This window comes from Poecile atricapillus, chromosome W, assembly GCF_030490865.1.
Source record: "Poecile atricapillus isolate bPoeAtr1 chromosome W, bPoeAtr1.hap1, whole genome shotgun sequence".
NCBI classification, from domain to species: Eukaryota; Metazoa; Chordata; class Aves; order Passeriformes; family Paridae; genus Poecile; species Poecile atricapillus.
In genome coordinates, this window is record NC_081288.1 from 26576886 (window position 1) to 26594585 (window position 17700).

The 17700-nt window shown below is 49.6% G+C and overlaps 3 protein-coding genes across 8 annotated transcripts; 2 read left to right on the forward strand and 1 right to left on the reverse strand.

Moving 5' to 3' along the window:
• The first annotated feature begins 808 nt into the window (after positions 1 to 808).
• LOC131592341 (protein chibby homolog 1-like) lies at positions 809 to 3987 on the forward strand. Of its 2 annotated transcripts, none has more exons than XM_058863776.1 (5): positions 809 to 952; positions 1536 to 1645; positions 2295 to 2400; positions 2485 to 2603; positions 3428 to 3987. In XM_058863776.1, the coding sequence occupies exons 2-5, from the start codon at positions 1568 to 1570 to the stop codon at positions 3506 to 3508; spliced, it is 384 nt and encodes a 127-aa protein (XP_058719759.1). In that variant the 5' UTR covers positions 809 to 952; positions 1536 to 1567; the 3' UTR covers positions 3509 to 3987. The 2 variants fall into 2 exon arrangements, with proteins under 2 accessions (XP_058719759.1, XP_058719760.1); XM_058863777.1 differs by having other exon boundaries at positions 2491 to 2603.
• Positions 3988 to 4121: 134 nt separating this feature from the next.
• LOC131592344 (mitochondrial import receptor subunit TOM22 homolog) lies at positions 4122 to 6040 on the forward strand. Its single transcript, XM_058863783.1, has 4 exons — positions 4122 to 4276; positions 4376 to 4494; positions 4793 to 4910; positions 5321 to 6040. The coding sequence occupies exons 1-4, from the start codon at positions 4166 to 4168 to the stop codon at positions 5393 to 5395; spliced, it is 423 nt and encodes a 140-aa protein (XP_058719766.1). The 5' UTR covers positions 4122 to 4165; the 3' UTR covers positions 5396 to 6040.
• Positions 6041 to 6156: 116 nt separating this feature from the next.
• Positions 6157 to 17299, reverse strand: LOC131592343 (josephin-1). 5 transcript variants are annotated; one of them, XR_009280590.1, is made up of 5 exons: positions 15701 to 16680; positions 10369 to 10497; positions 10057 to 10251; positions 8357 to 8691; positions 6157 to 7096 (listed from the first exon to the last, which is right to left on the reverse strand). XR_009280590.1 is itself a non-coding variant. In XM_058863781.1 (5 exons), the coding sequence occupies exons 2-5, from the start codon at positions 15883 to 15885 to the stop codon at positions 8592 to 8594; spliced, it is 609 nt and encodes a 202-aa protein (XP_058719764.1). In that variant the 5' UTR covers positions 15886 to 16492; positions 17223 to 17299; the 3' UTR covers positions 7106 to 8591. The 5 variants fall into 5 exon arrangements, 4 of the variants coding, with proteins under 4 accessions (XP_058719764.1, XP_058719762.1, XP_058719763.1 ...); XM_058863781.1 differs by lacking the exon at positions 6157 to 7096 and adding an exon at positions 17223 to 17299 and having other exon boundaries at positions 7106 to 8691; positions 15701 to 16492; XM_058863779.1 differs by lacking the exon at positions 6157 to 7096 and adding an exon at positions 16875 to 16982 and having other exon boundaries at positions 7106 to 8691; positions 15701 to 16492.
• Positions 17300 to 17700: the final 401 nt, after the last annotated feature.

Below are 17700 nucleotides of genomic sequence, written 5' to 3' on the forward strand. Positions count from 1 at the left end.
TTAATCCAAAATTTTTCAGGAAAGCCCCAGGAAGTCCTTAACATAAGCTTTTTTAACAATGAAGCAAGTAACTTCAGATCGCTATTCTAACATATTGGAGAATTATTTTATAGCTTAGGACTGGCATTTTGCCTCTGTAACATAAAAAGTGCTGGTGATATGTGTTACATACCCGTACCATTCATTCAAAATATCCAAACCAACTGCCACTGCTACCTCCCATGGAATACAAGCCGGCAAGTAACACAATGAATCTAAATTTATTCCATCATGTGCTGAAGAGGGAGGACTTTGCAATGTGCACAGGAAATGGGGATGCTGGGACTGCTTCAAAGGAAGGTGTGTGAGAAGCTGCTGCTGTGGAGTCACCGTCCCTGGAGGTGTTAGGGACAAGAGTGGACATGGCACTTAGTGTCACGGCCACGTTCACATGGTGGTGGTCGGGGCAAAGACAGGACTTGAAGGTCTCAGAGATCTCTTCCAGCCGAAGTGATTCCGTACGATTCTTCTCTCTACAGCCCCTCACCCATCCACCCCTGAACCCGTGCAGTCCAGGACGCCTGACCTCCTCCACTTCTCCCACGTTCCCAAGCCAGGAAGGGCTTTCTGCCTAATGGCGTTTAGCTATTTACCTGAAAAAATAAACGAAAAATCCCTACCAAAACCATTTTCAACAACTCTTCCAGACGATTCGAGCATTTTAGGGCAGCTGTTAAGGAAAGCGCGGTCAGCACGGCACTAACTCGACGCAGCCCGACCCTGAGCGGAGCCCGACCCGCAAGCCCGCTGCCCGGCACTCCGCCCCCGTCTCCCTCCAGCACAGGAGGCGGAGCGGAGCCGCGGATCCCGTCGCCACGGTAACGCGGCGGCCGCAAACCGCTCCCGGGACACGCGGCGGATCCCACCGGCGGCGGACGGCGAGCGCCGGGAGCGGGCGCGTCCCGACGGAGAGGTGCGGGCCCCCCCCGGGAATAAAGGCGCAGCTCGATGGAACAGCCCGGCCCAACCGCCCCCGCACCGCGGGGCTGGCCCTACCACCGCGGCGCGGGGGGGATGGGGGGTGAGGGGCATTCTTCATCGGCTCCGCTCTTGCCGAGCCCGCTGCTTTCGCCAGTGAGGTGCCGGGAGGGAAAACGGGACAAAGGAGCATGCCGGTGGTGTCCCGTGCGGGGAATAGCGCCCCGTGGGGCTCCCCTTGCAGCTCCTCGGCGTGCCCGTGGGCTGATACAGCCCGTGCCCCCCGAGGTGCCGGGCCGCGCGGTGCTGGGGGTACCGGCCGGAGGCGGGGAGGGCCGGGGCGGGTGTGACACCTCCTGTCCCCAGCCTGGCTCGGTCACGTGGAGGTGGAGGTGCGAGGGACGTGCCCGTGCACCGAGGGCCGGTGCTGCCTGGTGGCAGTGGCAGGGAGGCGGCCAGGACTCGCCCCCCAAATCGCCATCTTGGCGTGAGAGCTGAGGCGCTCTGCCTGGGGGAGAATGGCCACCTTGTCACATCGCTCTCGGTCCACAGCCTCGGACCTGTTGTTTCTCCTTCAGGAGCCTTCCGTAAGCCTGAGGAGCAGCGAGAGATGCCTCTCTTTGGGAACTCCTTCAGCCCGAAGAGGACCCCACCCAGGAAATGGGCCTCGCTGTCCAACCTGCACCTGGTGAGTCCCAGCACCGGGGGTTTGCTGCCTTGGTGGCAGGGGTGGGTGGCTCCTGCTGTGCGTGCCATAATCCTTACAAGAGCTCCCAGCTGCTTCTGGGGCAGGAACAGGTTCTTCACCCAGAGGGTGATTGGGCTCTGGAACAGACTTCCCAGGACTGTGGTCACAGCCCGAAGCCGTTCAGGACGTGTTTGGACAGTACTCTCAGACGTGGTGCAGCTCTTGGGAATGGTCCTGTGCAGGGCCAGGAGCTGGACTCAATGATACTTGTGGGTTCTTTCCAACTCAGTATATTCTATTATTCCAACTGTGCTGCTTTCTTCCTGCAGTGCAGCACCTTTCCTGATCACTGGTGACTATACATGAAGCTAGAAATGGAATAGCCCAGGGAAGAATCATCACCCCACCTGCAGTCCAGAACTATGTCACTGAAAACTTCTCACCAGTGGTCTCCAAGTGCAGGGAGATGAGTGTGGGGGTGGGAGAAGGTGCAGAGCCAGTCCTCTACTGCAGCAGTATATCATCCAATTAGGGTTCCAGGGCCATTTGGACCAGCATCTTCCACTGGAATGCCAGTCACTAAGAAATTAGAAAGCAGGGGGTGGCTCTGGAATTCTGTGAAACTCTGAGTGTGATCTTATCCCTGCAGCTGGATAGATCCACCCGTGAGGTTGAGCTGGGCCTGGAATACGGCACCCCCACAATGAACCTTGCTGGCCAGAGCCTGAAGTTCGAAAATGGCCACTGGGTTTCAGGTAGAGTACAGCTCAGCTTGCTCTGGTCTGAAGTAACCATGGTTGGCTGACAATCTGTATTTTGACCTCCTTCTTTCCTCCAAGAATCAGGAACCTTTGTGGGGGGGGAGCGCAGGGAGCTGCAGCGCTTGCGCAAACGAAACCAGCAGCTAGAGGAAGAAAACAACCTACTTCGGCTGAAAGTGGACATTCTGCTGGACATGGTGAGCCTTTGCCCAACTCCTGCCTGCCCATAGCAGTGGGAATGCCCGAGCAAAGGGTGCTGGGTCCCCTGAAGAAGGCTGCTCTCACTGCACCCCACTTTCTGCTTTACTCTGCTGTGCAACCCAGGTGTAATGGCAAAGTGACTGTGGGAGTAAAGCCTGATCCCCTCTGTGGAAAAAGGGGAAGGTTCCCCCCACATCAGAGCTTGTTGCAACCACTGTGACTGAGGAGAGAGAAGCCCAGGCAATGCCACGTCTCCTGTTTCCCTTTCTGCACAGAATATAGCATTCTTCTTGCCACTCTGTCCTCTGCCCTAACTATGAAACTGAGTTACAGCCACTATCTCTGGTCACAGAAGATCAAAGCTTCCATCTGCTGTCATGAGGGGTGTGACATCTGTCCTATGTGTAAAACTCTGGATGACAGAATTTCCAGTAAATAAACCAAAATTCAACCTTACCCAGAGATCTCAGCTCTCATGCTTAAAATCTGGAGAGACATTCAGTGAAATAGAAACACACATCTATTCTCAGTTAATAAGGGATTTAGCTTTTATGTCACTCTAAACAAATATTTTCTTTCCTTACTCTTCACATATTTTAAAGCTGGAAAATGGCTTTTGTGGCTGGAACATTTAGCAGAAGTGCTAGCTGCTCTCCAGGTTTTCCAGGTGATCTCAGTGAAGCATGACAGGCAGCTTCTCCCTTGCTCAACAGAAACAAATTCCTTCCTGCAGGACCTGGCTTGTGGCTGTAAATCTGTGTGCTGTGAAGTTGGAAAAGCCTCACAACTTTTAACTCCTGTTGTTTCCTGTGCATTCCAGCTCTCTGAGACCACTGCTGAGTCCCACCTCATGGAGAAGGAGCTGGAGGAGCTGAAGCAGCACAGCCGGAGGAAGAAGTGAACAAGAGGTGGCCAGGCTGGTTCTAGGTCTTGGCACACGGGATGCTGGGGCTGGCTTAGGCCTCCCAGCCATGTTGGTACTGTGTGGAGGTACTTGGTTTCACGGGACCACGAGTGCCGAGATGCCTCCAGCGTTGTGTGGTGCCGTGGGTACTGCTAATGGCTGATTTGGCACCACTGTGCTGTTAATTAACACGATTTTCCTCAGAGCACTTTACCTTGCTACATTTCCTCACCGCAGCCCAGCACAGGTACCCTCTTCTCTAAGGCAGCCGGACAAGAGGCGGTGGAGAAGATCCATCTCCATGAGGGCTCCTCCTCGCCTTCCCCACATACAGAAGCGGGGAGACCTCTGCCCGCTCCCCCTGGGGAGCCCGCGGGTGATTGTACAAACCTCACCGTCAGCCTTGGGGGAGCAGGATGCTGGAGTTGCTCGTTCTCGAGAGTTTTTCATATTTTACATAAAACCTTGCAATTAAAACCCGGTTCTGAGGGTTTTTGTAACGCGTCGTGCTGTGCTGCCGGGGCCGGGGTGGGGTGCGGCCGATGCTCCTCCGGGCCGCCAGGGGGCGCTGTCTCGCCCGGGCTGGGTGGCGGGAGGGCTGCCGCGCTTCCGGCGGCGCTCTGGCCGCCGCTCCTTCCGTCCTGTGTGGTGGCGATGGCGGCCGCGGCGTCCCTGTCCCCGGAGGAGCTGCTGCCCAAGGGCGGCGCGGGCAAGGCCGAGGAGCTGGAGGACGAGCTCGAGGAGGAGGAAGAGGACGACGAGGAGGTATCGGGGCAGGCGGCGGGGAAGGCCGGGCGGGCGCGGTGACCCCGCGGGGCGCGCAGGGCCGTGCGGCGGGGCCTGACACGGTGGTGCCGCCCGCAGCTGGACGAGACGCTGGCGGAGCGGCTGTGGGGACTCACGGAGATGTTCCCCGAGAGCGTCCGGTCGGCGGCCGGGGCTACGTTCGACCTGTCGCTGACGGTAGCGCAGAAGATGTACAGGTGAGGGGGCGGCGGGCCGGGCCGGAGCCCTTCGGAGCGGGCCCGGCGGGCAGAGCGGGGGCGCGGGGCGGCTCCGCCGGCTTTCGCGGAGGCTTTGGCCGCTGGTAGCGCAGTGCGGAGCCTGCGGGGAGCGGAAGAACCGTGGCTTTTGTTTAAGGGCGGCTTCTAAGGGCGGGGATAAAGGGACACCCCGGAGTCCGGGGTTGGATTTGGAGGCAGGTTTATGGTTGAGGCACGGAAGGGAAACGCGGGATTGTGCCAATGAGAACTGATTTCTAGGTTTCTTTCTCCTTGATAGATTCTCTAGGGCAGCTCTGTGGATTGGGACCACCTCTTTCATGATTCTGGTTCTTCCTGTCGTCTTTGAAACCGAAAAACTGCAGATGGAGCAACAGCAGCAGCTGCAGCAGCGACAGGTGAGGCAGGAAGGCCCAGCCCTTTGTCCCGGCCCTGCAGAGTTGGCTGGAAGTGCCTGCACCTCCTGCTGCGAGCAGCTGCTGGGGGAGCCTGGGGAGACGGGTGCAGACTGTTGTACACTCTGGCCTCACTCACCCCACCAGATTCTCTGGCTGGATGTTCTAATGGTACAATGCTGCTGATTCCCAGTGTCAGGCTGGAGGCAATCCCTGGCAAGCACAACCTGGCTTTCACCAGTGGAAATGTGCTGTGAGGGGCTAATGGGGGCTGTGGTCGGGCACTGACCTTAGCTGTTGTAGCAAGAGTGGGACTGGTGCTGCAAAGGACCACCAATAGCTTTGGGAGGAGGGACTGCATGGCAAGGTGTCTTGTGTCCTTGATACTCCTCAACCAATTGTTTTCCTTCCAGATCCTCCTCGGACCCAACACAGGGCTCTCAGGGGGAATGCCAGGGGCCCTGCCTCCACTATCTGGAAAAATCTAATTTGCGGAAGCTGAGTTGGATTCATATCAAGTGGGAAGACCTTGCGATTATGATATATTGAACTGTTGATTTGTTGGGCCAGGGCATTTTTTGTTTTTATTTTTGGTTCTCCTTTGGGACATTGACCTGTTCATAACAAGGGAGGGAAGCCCCCCTCTGGACCTGATGATGGCTCCTGTCTGCATCCCCCTCTCCTTTAGAAATCATGAGTATTTCCTTTTATTCAATCACTATGCCATAACCAGTTACAGACTTGGACCGGGGGAGCTCCTCTGCCAGCTTCTTGCTCCCACAGAACACCCTGGGGCACAGGTCAGGCTTTGAAAAGCAGCAGTCAGACACAACAAACGCTTTCGTGCCTGATTTGGAGCTGAAGGACAGTGGTGGCAGAAGAGTGACTTTCCCAGCAGAGGAAGGAGGGGTGCAATCAATACCCCATGGAAAATACTCTTTGGGAAGATGCGTCTGCAGAAACACTTTCACTGCAGCTGTGTGTGTGTGAGAACCGAGGGAGCAGCAGGCCAGGTTTGAGACGATCACATCCACGCAGATTCTCTGCCTCATAAAGTAGAACAGACATCAGCTGCGTATTTTTTTGTATGGAATATTAAATAAATCCAACCTGAGCAGTGTGGTTTTAATAGATGTCCTTGAGGGAGGCTCAGTTCTTTCAGAGCTGCTGGGGGATTTCTGGGTAGGGATCTCTCCATTTCATGCACAGCCTGGCAGTGTGGAAGGGACCGACGTGGTTTTGTCACCTTCAGAGGGGTGGGGAAGCCTTGCATGGCTTAAGGGAATTCTCCAGGAGGTGATCCTACCTCAGCACCAGTGTCCACCATTCAAGGTTTTTAACTCACAGAAACATGGTGGTTTTATAACCAAAGAAAAAAATTTATTCATCCTTTACATACTTTGTTACAGAACAATTCAATTGAACATACAGAAGTGATAGGACATTTATATGGAAACTTTTTTTTTTTCCATTTTTAATATTTGGTTAAACAAAATACATCTCTGTAAACAAACCCAAGACAAGGCTCTAACAAAACCAAACAAGCAAGAAAACAAAGGGGCTTCCCCGCTCCCGAGTGGTGGGACTGGACCAGCTCACCCACCCTCGGGCACTGCAGCCTCACCTCCCACGGGGATGTGATCATACACTTTCCCTTTACCTGAGCAGCTGGATCACACTGTTTCTCCCCCGGGAAAGCAGCTGACACACAAGGAGAGGAAAGCAGCCCCAAAGTATTTTAAAACATCTTTGCATATTGTGCACTGATCCATTGGCTTGCAGTTTCCATGCAAACAGGGTTTTTCTCCAAAGTGCAACTTCAATCAGCATAGAAAATGTTGCTGTTGAGATTTATATTTTCCCCTCTTGAAGAAATGGCTTCAAGTCAGGAGCAGAATGCCTGCAGGCTGAACATCCTGCCTGGAAAGTGTTTAAAAACTCTGCCAGCTGGTATTGGTCATTGGAATGTGTTACGAAATAGGACGTTTTAAAAGAGCAGTTTGCTCTTGACTGTGGGAGGCTGTGCTCAAAGGACTGCAAAAGTGCTTGCCAGATGGCCAGGGGTCAGCAAACATCATTGTCCTGTTGTCATGTGGCCTCTGTTCTCTGTTGGGATGGTGCCACTTTTGGTGGTCTCTCAGGTTCGAGCACCTGCTCATGCGTTTGCAGAGCTCTGAAGAGAAAAATAACTGAGAAAATGTCATTATAATCCCTCCTTTCACCAGCTCAAACATCAGTAATGACAGTTTCTTGCATGGTGGAACAGGATCCTTCGAGCTCCATCAGGTCCCAGAGGTTGCTGTTCAACCAAGACATGTAAAGATGGAAGCAAACAGCAGCTCAGCCAGGAAGCGCTAAACACAACGAAGTCAGTTCCAAATTCAGCATTTCCTCCTCCTGCCAAGGAAGGTATGGCTGAGCTACAGCTCTCCTGGGTGACTGGGAAACAGCCGGTGGAGATTCCTTAGTGTCTCCCATGTCTAGTCTCACTTCCCCATGGAAGGCAGGAAAAAGCAATTCAACCATTAATGGAATGTTTGTTGGCCAGTGCTAAAGGAGAGGTTGGGTTGAACTACCAAGCCAGGGTGTCTCCAATGCCTGAAAGTTCTGGTGGACCCTCTGCATCTCCCACACCAGTGGATGGTAGCAATAAAAGGGCAAAACTGACTGCTATAAAGGCTTCCTCCCTTAGCCCATTTTTATTTTATAACTTGACCTCCTTCATTTCACATGACATCTGTGACTGTGGGCTAGACTTCTGAAGAGAGGAAAATAAAAGGGAATTAATTTATTTGAAAACCTTTTCAGCTTGATTCCTCTCTCCAAGGAGCCCCTAAACTACTGGATGACCACGCACAAAACCTAAATAACTTTTAAAAAATAGTAAAAAAAAACCCACCATAGCATGAAGAAACCCAAGCAGACTGTGGCCTCTCTCCAGTCCAGCAACTTGATACTCCTCAGTTAGCCTGTGCTTGCTGTTTCCATGTCATCTTAGCCAGACACACACTGCCAAACAACTGCTCACCACATACATAAATCCTTGGACACCCTGGGGAAGAATCCTCTAGCTACCCAAAGAATTTATTGGAAGATGACACTGGTTTTATTATTGTTTCCTAATTCCTGGCACAAACCAGCCCTAAGAAGCAGAAGGTTGTGCTGAGCACCGTACCATTCCTAGTGTTTTGAGTGTCCTGAGAGACCCTTAGGAATTGCAAATGTCTTCATGACAACTTGTTTTGGAGGGAGAGAACTGTAAAAAGGTGGCAGCGTGCTCAGCCCCTGCTCCTTCCTGACAAGCCCTGGAGGGAGCAGTGTCCCACCAAACGCAGCCTTGAACCACGTGGGGAAATGGAGGCCTGGGGTTTCCTGGCACTCTCCCCCAGCCCAGTTTTTCCAGAGCATGATGCCTTCCAGCTGGCCAAAGGGCACTGCAGCTCACCCACCTTGCAATTAAAGTAACTGGCTTCCAGTTTCCTCTGCTCTGCCCTCAGTTCTTCTCCACCCATTACCCCAATGTCCTGCGCCATTGCCCTATTGCACCAAGGAAGGAAGGAAGAGAAGAGCCTAACAAAGGAAATTCCAGATGAGAAGAGTCGGGGCACCCATTATCCAGGTTTTAGGACATCAGGAGTTCAGTAAAGGGGAAGAACTGTAGTGGGAGGACAGAGTCAGCCCAGGTCACACATCAGCTCTCCAGGTCTGGTGTGCTTCCACCTCCTCTGGCACCACCAATAGGAGTTCACAGTTCTTTCCTCTCAGCTGGTGTTTCAAAAATTTCCTATCATAAAGAGAAACAGAAGCAAGTGCTACTGAATGTAGAGCTTTGTCATCTGCAACAACAACTACATATGACTAACTATTCAGATGGGACAAGAAATGGGGGAAAACTCCACTGTCTTTAATTATTTTATGACAGAAAAAAACCACAAACAAATATTAAATTTTCCTTGATAGATTCAACCATCTCTACCCAGAAAATTCTCGGAATCAAGACAGGCATTATCTTAACCTCAGCAAAGATGAGTCTATATAGGTGCCACTTTCTTAATTTCCAAGGTAAGAAAACAGAATTAAAACCAAGTTTAGTTTCTTCATATTTCCAAGATCAAGAATCCCACCTTAGCTTAAAATAATTCCAACAAATCTGGGAAAAAATATTTTTCTAGTAAAAAAAGAACACCCATCATTTAGATGTCCTTAGCAGCAGTGTACCACTTAGTCATTTGACATGTTTTTTTAGCCTCTTTCTGCACCTAAGCTTTTTCTAATACCAAACTTCGATTACTTCCAATAAATATGAAAAACAACATTTTCTCCAATATCTTCTGGTCCAGGTTTCCAAAACTCCCAGTAGAGAAAGTCCTTTTTTATTGCTGAAGAATAATAAATGCCTAGGATAAAATCCACCAGAACCTCTGCACAGTAGTTTCATAAGAGAGTTACTTTACCCCAGAAATTTACCAAAACTTCAATGGTACAACTGGCTCTGCAAGCACTGCACATGTGCAATCCCTATCTCAGAACAAGTCTAGTGAAGGCAGCAAAGCTGCCAGTAGGATTTATGGCACAATGGAATGGAAGCTAAACAGCAATCAAGAGCAGGTGAAACTTTACAAAGTATTTACAATGACCATCTTGTGTTAAGAGATTAAAGAGGGAGGGGAGCCAAACCACAAGGGCAGCATATGCTTACATAGGAAAAGTGATTCCTAGCAAACAGCTCTTACTGCTGTCACAGATAAGGCTGCACTTTTAGTCTGGAAAGCCTCTTGCTGGAAGCATACAGATTGTTACTAAAGAGGCAAAGAATCTTCGATGTACTGTCATGTTCAAGGAGGGAACAGGGCACAGCACATCTGTTGCAGGTATCACCCACTAATACCAGAGGTGGCCTCTACCTTCGTCACTGACAGAGACACACACATAAGAGGCCAAGTAAAGCTATCCTGTGCTCATAGAGACACCACTGCCAAAAGCACTTCCCTAGCTTTGCACAAATGGGGCATCAATCCAAGTGGAAGCAGAAGAACCTCATTACTCTCACAATTTTTACTGTGTAAGGTCAACCATACATATTTCAATCTCCAACTGCTTAAGGACAGACTCCTTACCTCCAATATGGAAGGATTAGAGGAAATCCTACCTGAGCTCACTTTCACCTCCAATCCACTCGGGCACCTTGAGCTTGGAGTCGAGGTTGTAGTAGGTGCCTCCCACCTCCCGGACACAGATCCAGTGCTGTCGCTTGAGGGGGAGCTTCAAGGGGCCCCAGCAAAGGCTGGAGGGCAGATTCATAATGAAGCCCATCACGTTAGACAGGTTAATGGCATTAACATCCCTGAAAGAGTACAGGACACAAAACATCAACCAGATTATGTTCTGGTGCTTTCACTCCAATCTCTTCCTCATTTTTGTAAACAGTAGCCACCTCCAGAATTACACAAATTCTCAGTACCTGCGCTTATCCCACCAAACCGCCTCGTAGCCTTTGGTCTGAAGTGCTGCCATAATCACGTTCACATCATAGTTCCCATTCCCCAGCATGCTCTTCTTGTGGGGGGTCACCATGGTGTTGGGAGACAGCCTGCAGACAGAAGAGAATGCTCTAGCAGATGCTTGCTGAACCTGTATTCCACAACTGGAAAGGGGCTACTTGCTGTATAATTTGAAATCAACTTTCAGGAGTTTTGTGCTTAAACACAAACTACTCCATCCCCCCTTATCCTTCATCAAATGGGCTGAGGGAACTAAGTAAGTAATGCAGTAAGAATAACCTTGATGTACAAAGCCTCCAAAATCCTGCCTTTGATGTGTAAGAGATCACAAAGTTCTTCCTCCCTGACCCCTTGAACTGGAACTTCTGAAGGATGCTTCAATTATGATTTTTTCTCTATTTACAGTGGAGTAAACGCCAATTTAGGACAATGGCTATTACAATTTCAAGAGTTCAACAGTCAACACCAGTCTTGAAGACTGGATGAGTAAAAGAGGCAGGAGAGGTTGGCTGCAGAAAGGTTGTTCTTTTTCCTCCTCCACTGGTAGATGAAAGAAGTATTCAGACACAAAGCTGTGAAGATACTTGGGGTTGGGAGCTCTCTAAAGTGTTGCTGTTCCTAGATGATAAAAAAGTATCTGTTGCTGTAGGTAACTAAACAGATAATCCTGATGTGAACAAATCCCTTCAGTTTCGACCTGTAAGTTTGCTTAAACATCACTTGCATTACGACAGCATCTAAAAATGCAGAACCACAGTCCATCACATTCATATAATCACAGAATATTCTGATTTGGAAGGGATCCACACAGAGTCAAACTCCTGGTCACAGACAGGACAGCTCCAAGGATCACACCATGAGCACTAGAGCACTGTCCAAATGCCTCATGAACTCTGTCAGGGGCTGTGACCACTTCCCTGGGGAGCTTCTTCCAGTGCCAAACTCACCCTCTGGGTGAAGAACCTTTTCCTAATATCAAACCTAACCTCTGACAGTGCTTCATGCCATTCCTTCAGGTCCTGTTACTGGTCACCAGAGGAGAGATCAATGCCTGCCCCTCCACCTCCTCTTGTGAGGAAGCTGTGGGCTGCTATGAAGTTACATGCCAAAATATACAACAGCTTTTGCACAAGTTCAGATAACGGATGTGAAACACAACATGGAGATGTGTGGCAAAATACCGTGTTAGCCACTTCTATGGTTTTATGTTTCCCCCCTCCGCCCAAGAAAATTTGTAAGGAGGGAAAACAACAGGATGTATTATTATGAAGATGACAGAAGGAAAAGCAAGTATGGGGGAAACTGGGAGCAGAGAACAACGAAGTCGTGTAATGCCAATCCAAAGAAAGTCAAGCCTCAGATGAGTTCTGTTGTGATGAGTTGTTCTTTCCATTGATAAGGACTCCATTAATTCTACTATTGCAAAGTTCAGATTTCATACCATCCAAACATCTGTATTTTACCTGCCTCCTCCTCCTCCTGTCAGCTCCATCCCCAAAACTCCTAATGTTCCTGCACGTTTCTCGGTCAGCCTTTAGCATGCTGCACGTTCTGCAGGCGTACTTCATCCACTGAAAATCCCTCAGCCCTTCTGCATTCCTGCCCTCATTACCCAACAAATTGTATTTCTTTAAAAAGGCATCCATGCAGCAGTAGCAGAAGATGTTTTTAATTCTTTTTAATTCCTTAATTCTTTTTAACTTTAGCACAATAGTGTTTGATCCCTATATCTATGATTAACACTTCATTTTGTACCATATAGTACTTTGTACACATGCCAGAGATTAATGTGGCTTTGTGTTAACCCCCTACATCTGTGACTAATAGTCTTGTACCAGCTAGCGCTTCCTTATTTACCTATATCAGTGATTAGGATGTACTAGCACATGTCTTAGTTTTGAGAACAGAGATAGATTGCCAGGCCAAAGAATGATAAGAGAAGTGCATCGTGACCTGACAAAAATACTTGAGATATTCTCAAGGTGAAAAGATTCACTAGAAGATCCAGAACCATCAATGGAAAATCTGGGGAATGGGATATTCCCAAATGACTACCAAAGAACCTCAAAAGACCCCTACTGATATCCAAATAAATCCATGGAAATAATTAACATATATGCATGAATTTAGGAAATACAATGCATTTGTAATAGAAATGCAGTGACTATATACTGGTTTCATGCATATAACATGGTCTGGTTATATGACTGGTAGACTGCTGGGTGTACACGTTAGGTGGAGCAATTCCCATGCACCCAGCATGCTGAATAAAGTAATCTCAGCTTTCTTACCTAACCAGCTGTGCAAAGTTTATTTCCCAGTTTTCAGTGACACCCTGACAGCATAAAGCATTTGACAAGAAGAAAGCAGTGGACTGGGTAGGGAGTTTCAGAGCAACCAAGGCTGGAGAGGCTACAGACAGGTAGCCTTTGTCTTCAGCTGTGAGTTTTTTCACAGTGGAGCAGTCTGCAGCAGAAGAATCTGGGAAGTGTTCACTACAGAAGGGAGAGGAGTCCACAAGACCATGGTAAGAGGACAAGCTGTTAATAACCACCGTGGGGGTGTATTTTACTAATCACAGAGATAGAACCTGCAGCTTGTCACAGCTCTTCCAGCATCTCCATAAAGCGAGATCACTTGGCTATGGCTAACTCCTCAAGATCATTGCTTCAAACCTACCAACTCTTCTGAGCGCCAGCGAGCAAGGAAAACCTTACAATTCAGAGAGCCCTTTGGGCTGCAGAAGCACCCTCTCATGGTACCATTTTCCAGAGACAAGTTTATTCAAGAGCTGAAAGAACAGATCTATCTTTGCTCCTTCACATAACTTCCAGAGCCCCAGAAATGCGATGAGGTGACCAGCATGGGCAACAAAAAACTGGCACCTGTGAGCAAACTTGCCCCACGAACCACCTCAACATCTTGAACCACTCATACCTAAGCAGAGTCCACAATCATCAGCTGAAAGATTCTGACTAGGCAAGGAATTATATTGTTGTTCTGGTTTTTTTAATCTAGCTACTGAGCTGAGGAAGACTGACAAAGTTGGACAGAAATCCAGGTAATAATCCTCCTAATCTTTCTACATCAGAAACTTTCATCAACATGTTGTCTTAACACAAGATTCCTGCATGCAGTTGTCTTTCCTAATCAGTTCTCAATATGCAGACTCCAGTGAAGCAAAGAGATTTTGTTTGTATCTCCATGCAACACTTGGAACATGCAATCATACTTCCTGCAACAAAAGCCAGAGGAACATCAAAAAGGTATTTCTTATTTTAGAGGAAAGAAGAGGAAAAGAATACAAAATCAGAGGGGTGCCCAGACCAAGTTTTGGCATATGCTTGAGATGATAATCATCAGACTACCCTGGCCTTACACAATAGGATGCAGCAAAAGGGAAGCTAATGATTAAGCAATGTGGTTCAATCATTCTCCAAAGAATGTGGTAAAAGCTAGAGAGCTTAAGTTTATTTGTGATTTTGTTACTTTGTCAACACCGGGTTTAAAAATCAGACCTCAACATTTTTGCATGTTATTAAAAATATTCATCAGTCTTTTATCAATACATAGAATGTGAGTAGAACACAGGAAAAGACATATAAAGGGCAACTAAATTCACATTTCTTAAAGGAAAGTCAAAGAGCTACAAACAAGTAGTCACGCAACAGAAACAGAAAGGCAGTGGCAATTCTTATGCGTAGCTTATAGATCACCCATTTCCAGGAGGAACATCCATGTGTATTTCCATACTACCATGGGGCTGAACCAATCTGTGTATCTTGATCCGAGTATTAGGATGGAACAACTCCAGGTTGGAATAAAAGACAAACTCTCCCTTACAGGGAAAGAGGTCCAACAAGATTAATATCCAGTCTTTTTCTGGGACGTTTCATGCTGCACACTAACTCTGTCTCACCAAATGCAATGAAAGCCAACTAATTAGATCATCACACTCCTTCTACCACATGAACTGCCTTTGTTTGCTTCAGGCCAAGAGCAATCCAGCTGTGATTAAGATTCTGACAATTGCTGCTCTGGAACAAAACCACAGTGTGTTTACGCTGGACAAAGAGTGCCTTGAGCCTGCCATGGACCAGCTCCACTCCACCAGCAGGAGTTTTATCTACAAAGCTGTAATAAATAGCATTTCAGTCTGACACTTGCTATTGTCCTTCACCACATTATTTTGCCAAAGACAGGCATGAGTTTGATGAGTCAAGCACCAGTTTCATAAATTTGCCAGTTTTCAGGAGAGCAGCAACAGGCCCACAGCTCCCTGCTCATCATCACAGGATACCACGACTGCCTCATCCCACAGCACGTGCTGCCATGATGTGGGGTCTCCTGCCTATAAAAAACACGAGATGCTGGCAACTGCTGGTAACAGGTATTCAACCATAACTTACATAATGTTTACAATGTCTGCAGGTTGAGTATCAGAGATGTGCCCTTTTCCTATATCATCACTTAGCTTCATCAGTGGTGGGTCACCAGAACTTACAGAGGCTCACACAGAACTTCCATAAAGCATCAAAACACCATAAAATAAACACTGAGCAAAATATGAGCTATGGCACAGGCCACGTTAATAATTTATATTCATCCCTGTAAAAGTCAAACCCACTTTATTGATTATCTGAAGCTGCTGGGAAACATCTAGCAATGTCACAGGAAACAGGCATCCAGCTACTGAAATTAAACCCAGTTTAAAAGAGTACAAAGAGTCTTGATGCATGTAAAAAAAAGCCCATAATGTTTGAAGAACTTCACTGAACCTCTTGAATAAGGAGTCACTCATTTGGCAAAACTTCTAATTTCTAAAAAACTTGCATGTGTTGCAGTACTAAGTCAGTAAGTTTTTATGATGACCTGTTAGTCATTCCTGCCACCTTCATTCTCCCAAGGTAATCCCCAAATCCATTACTGACATCTAGGTAGTTTATTTACACAAGGCAGGACAAAAATACAGAAGACAGGCAGAAGAGGCAGCAAGATGAGTAGAGAGGAAGACAGCACTCCAACCACATGATAGCATCTGCAATAAAGCTCTTATACCCAAAACTGGGAGCCAGAACAGGTTAAGAAACAAGTAAAATGAGAATTTCTGCATGGAGGGTAAAAAAAAAAAAAAAAGGCTGGGGTTAAAAAAAAAAGATACACTCAGCTCAAAGCAGTGGCACAATCCGAATCCCTCCTTTTCTTTCCATTTCCCCCCAGGTTAACACCCAAAAATTCCTCCCATCAGCAGAGGACAAGGGGAAGCTAATGCCAGTACAGAGAGCATCCTACCTCTGGAAAATCTCCTGCAGGGTTTCCCTAGTGAAGGCGTTGCTGTCCTGGAAGACATTGTTGAGGGCATGGAGGGCGCACAGCTCCCTGCGTTGCTTCTCATGGTAAATATGCTGTGGTGGTAGCTGGGATGGCTCTGGCGATTCCGATTTGGTCTTGTCACCTTTCCATGGCACACAACTCATTTTCTCGATGGGTGGATAGGGAGTAGGTGGTGAAAAATGAAGGAGGCTAAAGTTCCTGCCTCCACAGTCACAACAGCCCACTGCCCCTTTCGTGGGCTAGTGCTGCTTCCAGCATACAAATCCTCCTCTTGTGCTTCAGTTTATTCAGTAATTGGCTCTGATAGCCGGTTTTAAAAACCACATGAAGATCTGCAACCTCCCTCTTCTCATACCCCATAAAATGTAGTATTTCCCTCCACATAAAAGAACAATTTTAAAATGTCAAAATATATGGTTCTACTTCGTGTCAAGATACCGGCTGGAATTTATCACATCGCTCCTTTTCTTCCATCTCCTTCGGTCTACAGTGCCACTAAAAAAGGTACCCAGACCACGTAACTAGGAGAGACCCACCCCCAAACTGCCAAAGGGAAGAAGGCCAGCGCTTGGTACTGCCTATAGAAGCGCAGGGTGGTTAAGCACTTATCAGCTGCATTCCTCCATTCCTTTGGGAACGACTGAATCCTGGCAGGAAGATACCAACAGCTCGGGAAAGGAAAGCACTTCTTGCTAGGCCACGAGAAACCAAAGTCGAGGCTGCGGGGAAGGCGATTCCTCACAGGTCACCCTGCGCTCCGACAAAGGGAAGTCTCCGTTAGCAACCAGAGGCAGCACAAAGCCCGTGGGAGCGAGGGTAGGGCAGGCGGGACCAGCCCCACGGCCTGCCTCGCACCTTTCCACCCCGCCCCTCCCCACCCTACGCCCTCACAACCACCACCACCAAAACAAAAACAACAACAGCAACAGCAACCCAAGCGGGAGCCGCTTCCCACGACCAAGGCCCAGCGACCCCCGCAGCCCACCGCGCTGAGGAGAGTCCCCCGTCTAACCCCCACCCAGCCCTTCGGAGCTCGCTGCCGGGCCGAGGCGCCCGCCCTTCCCCTCGGGAAGGTTGGAGGGGCCCCGCCGGGCCGGGCCAGGCCGGTCGGGTCCCGCCGCCGCCTCCTCACCGCCCGCTCGGCCCCTCGGGCCGCCCCGCGCCGCCGGCGCACGCGCGCGCCGGGCCCCGCTCGCGCCACTCTCGCTCGCTCGCTCGCGCACGCACACACGCGCGCGCGCCCCCCCCCCGCCCCCCGCACGCGCCAGCGTCGGCCACGCCCCCTCTGACGTCAGCGGCAAAACGAGCCGGGACGCAAGCGAAAGCGGTCTCGCCGGCCGCTGAATAAACAAATGTAAATCCTCCCTCGGCTTCCTCGTGTGCCACAGGTTGGCGCTTGTGACGGTGGTGCCACAAGCATGCGTGTGGCCAGGCGGAGGAGCAGGACAGGCAGCTTTCCCCGCCACCCTGCAGGAGTCACCTGCCAGTCCGCAGAGCCCACTCAGGCAGAAGGGTTTCCTCCTTGGTGCTGGCGTCCTGCCTGGCGGTCCCCGCCGGCAGTCTGAGCACTGTGGGCTCGCATGGCAAGCAGGCGTAGGGCTTTTCTCCCGGGAGCCCGGGGCAGGAGGGGCGGCTGGGTCCTTTATGAACCCCGGGAGCTGGTACGGGTCGTGACAGCAGGTCCCGCGGACTGCAGGCACACCAGCCGCGCTCCCACCCTGTTCCATTGGCTGACACAACTATCAATGACAAACCTCCTCTTTGTCACTGGCTAGCCTGAGAGAATGCCCACCCCACCTGGGCGGTCTCTGTTGCAGCACTTAGTCCCACCCAGGCCTTTGAGATCCCTTATTCGATTGGCTGTCAAGGTTGTTTGTCACGAAGCTCAGCTCTCCTATTGGTCAGCCGGCCCCGGACACGTCGAGCGGGCTCTGTTGTGTGTGTATGTGTAGAAAACA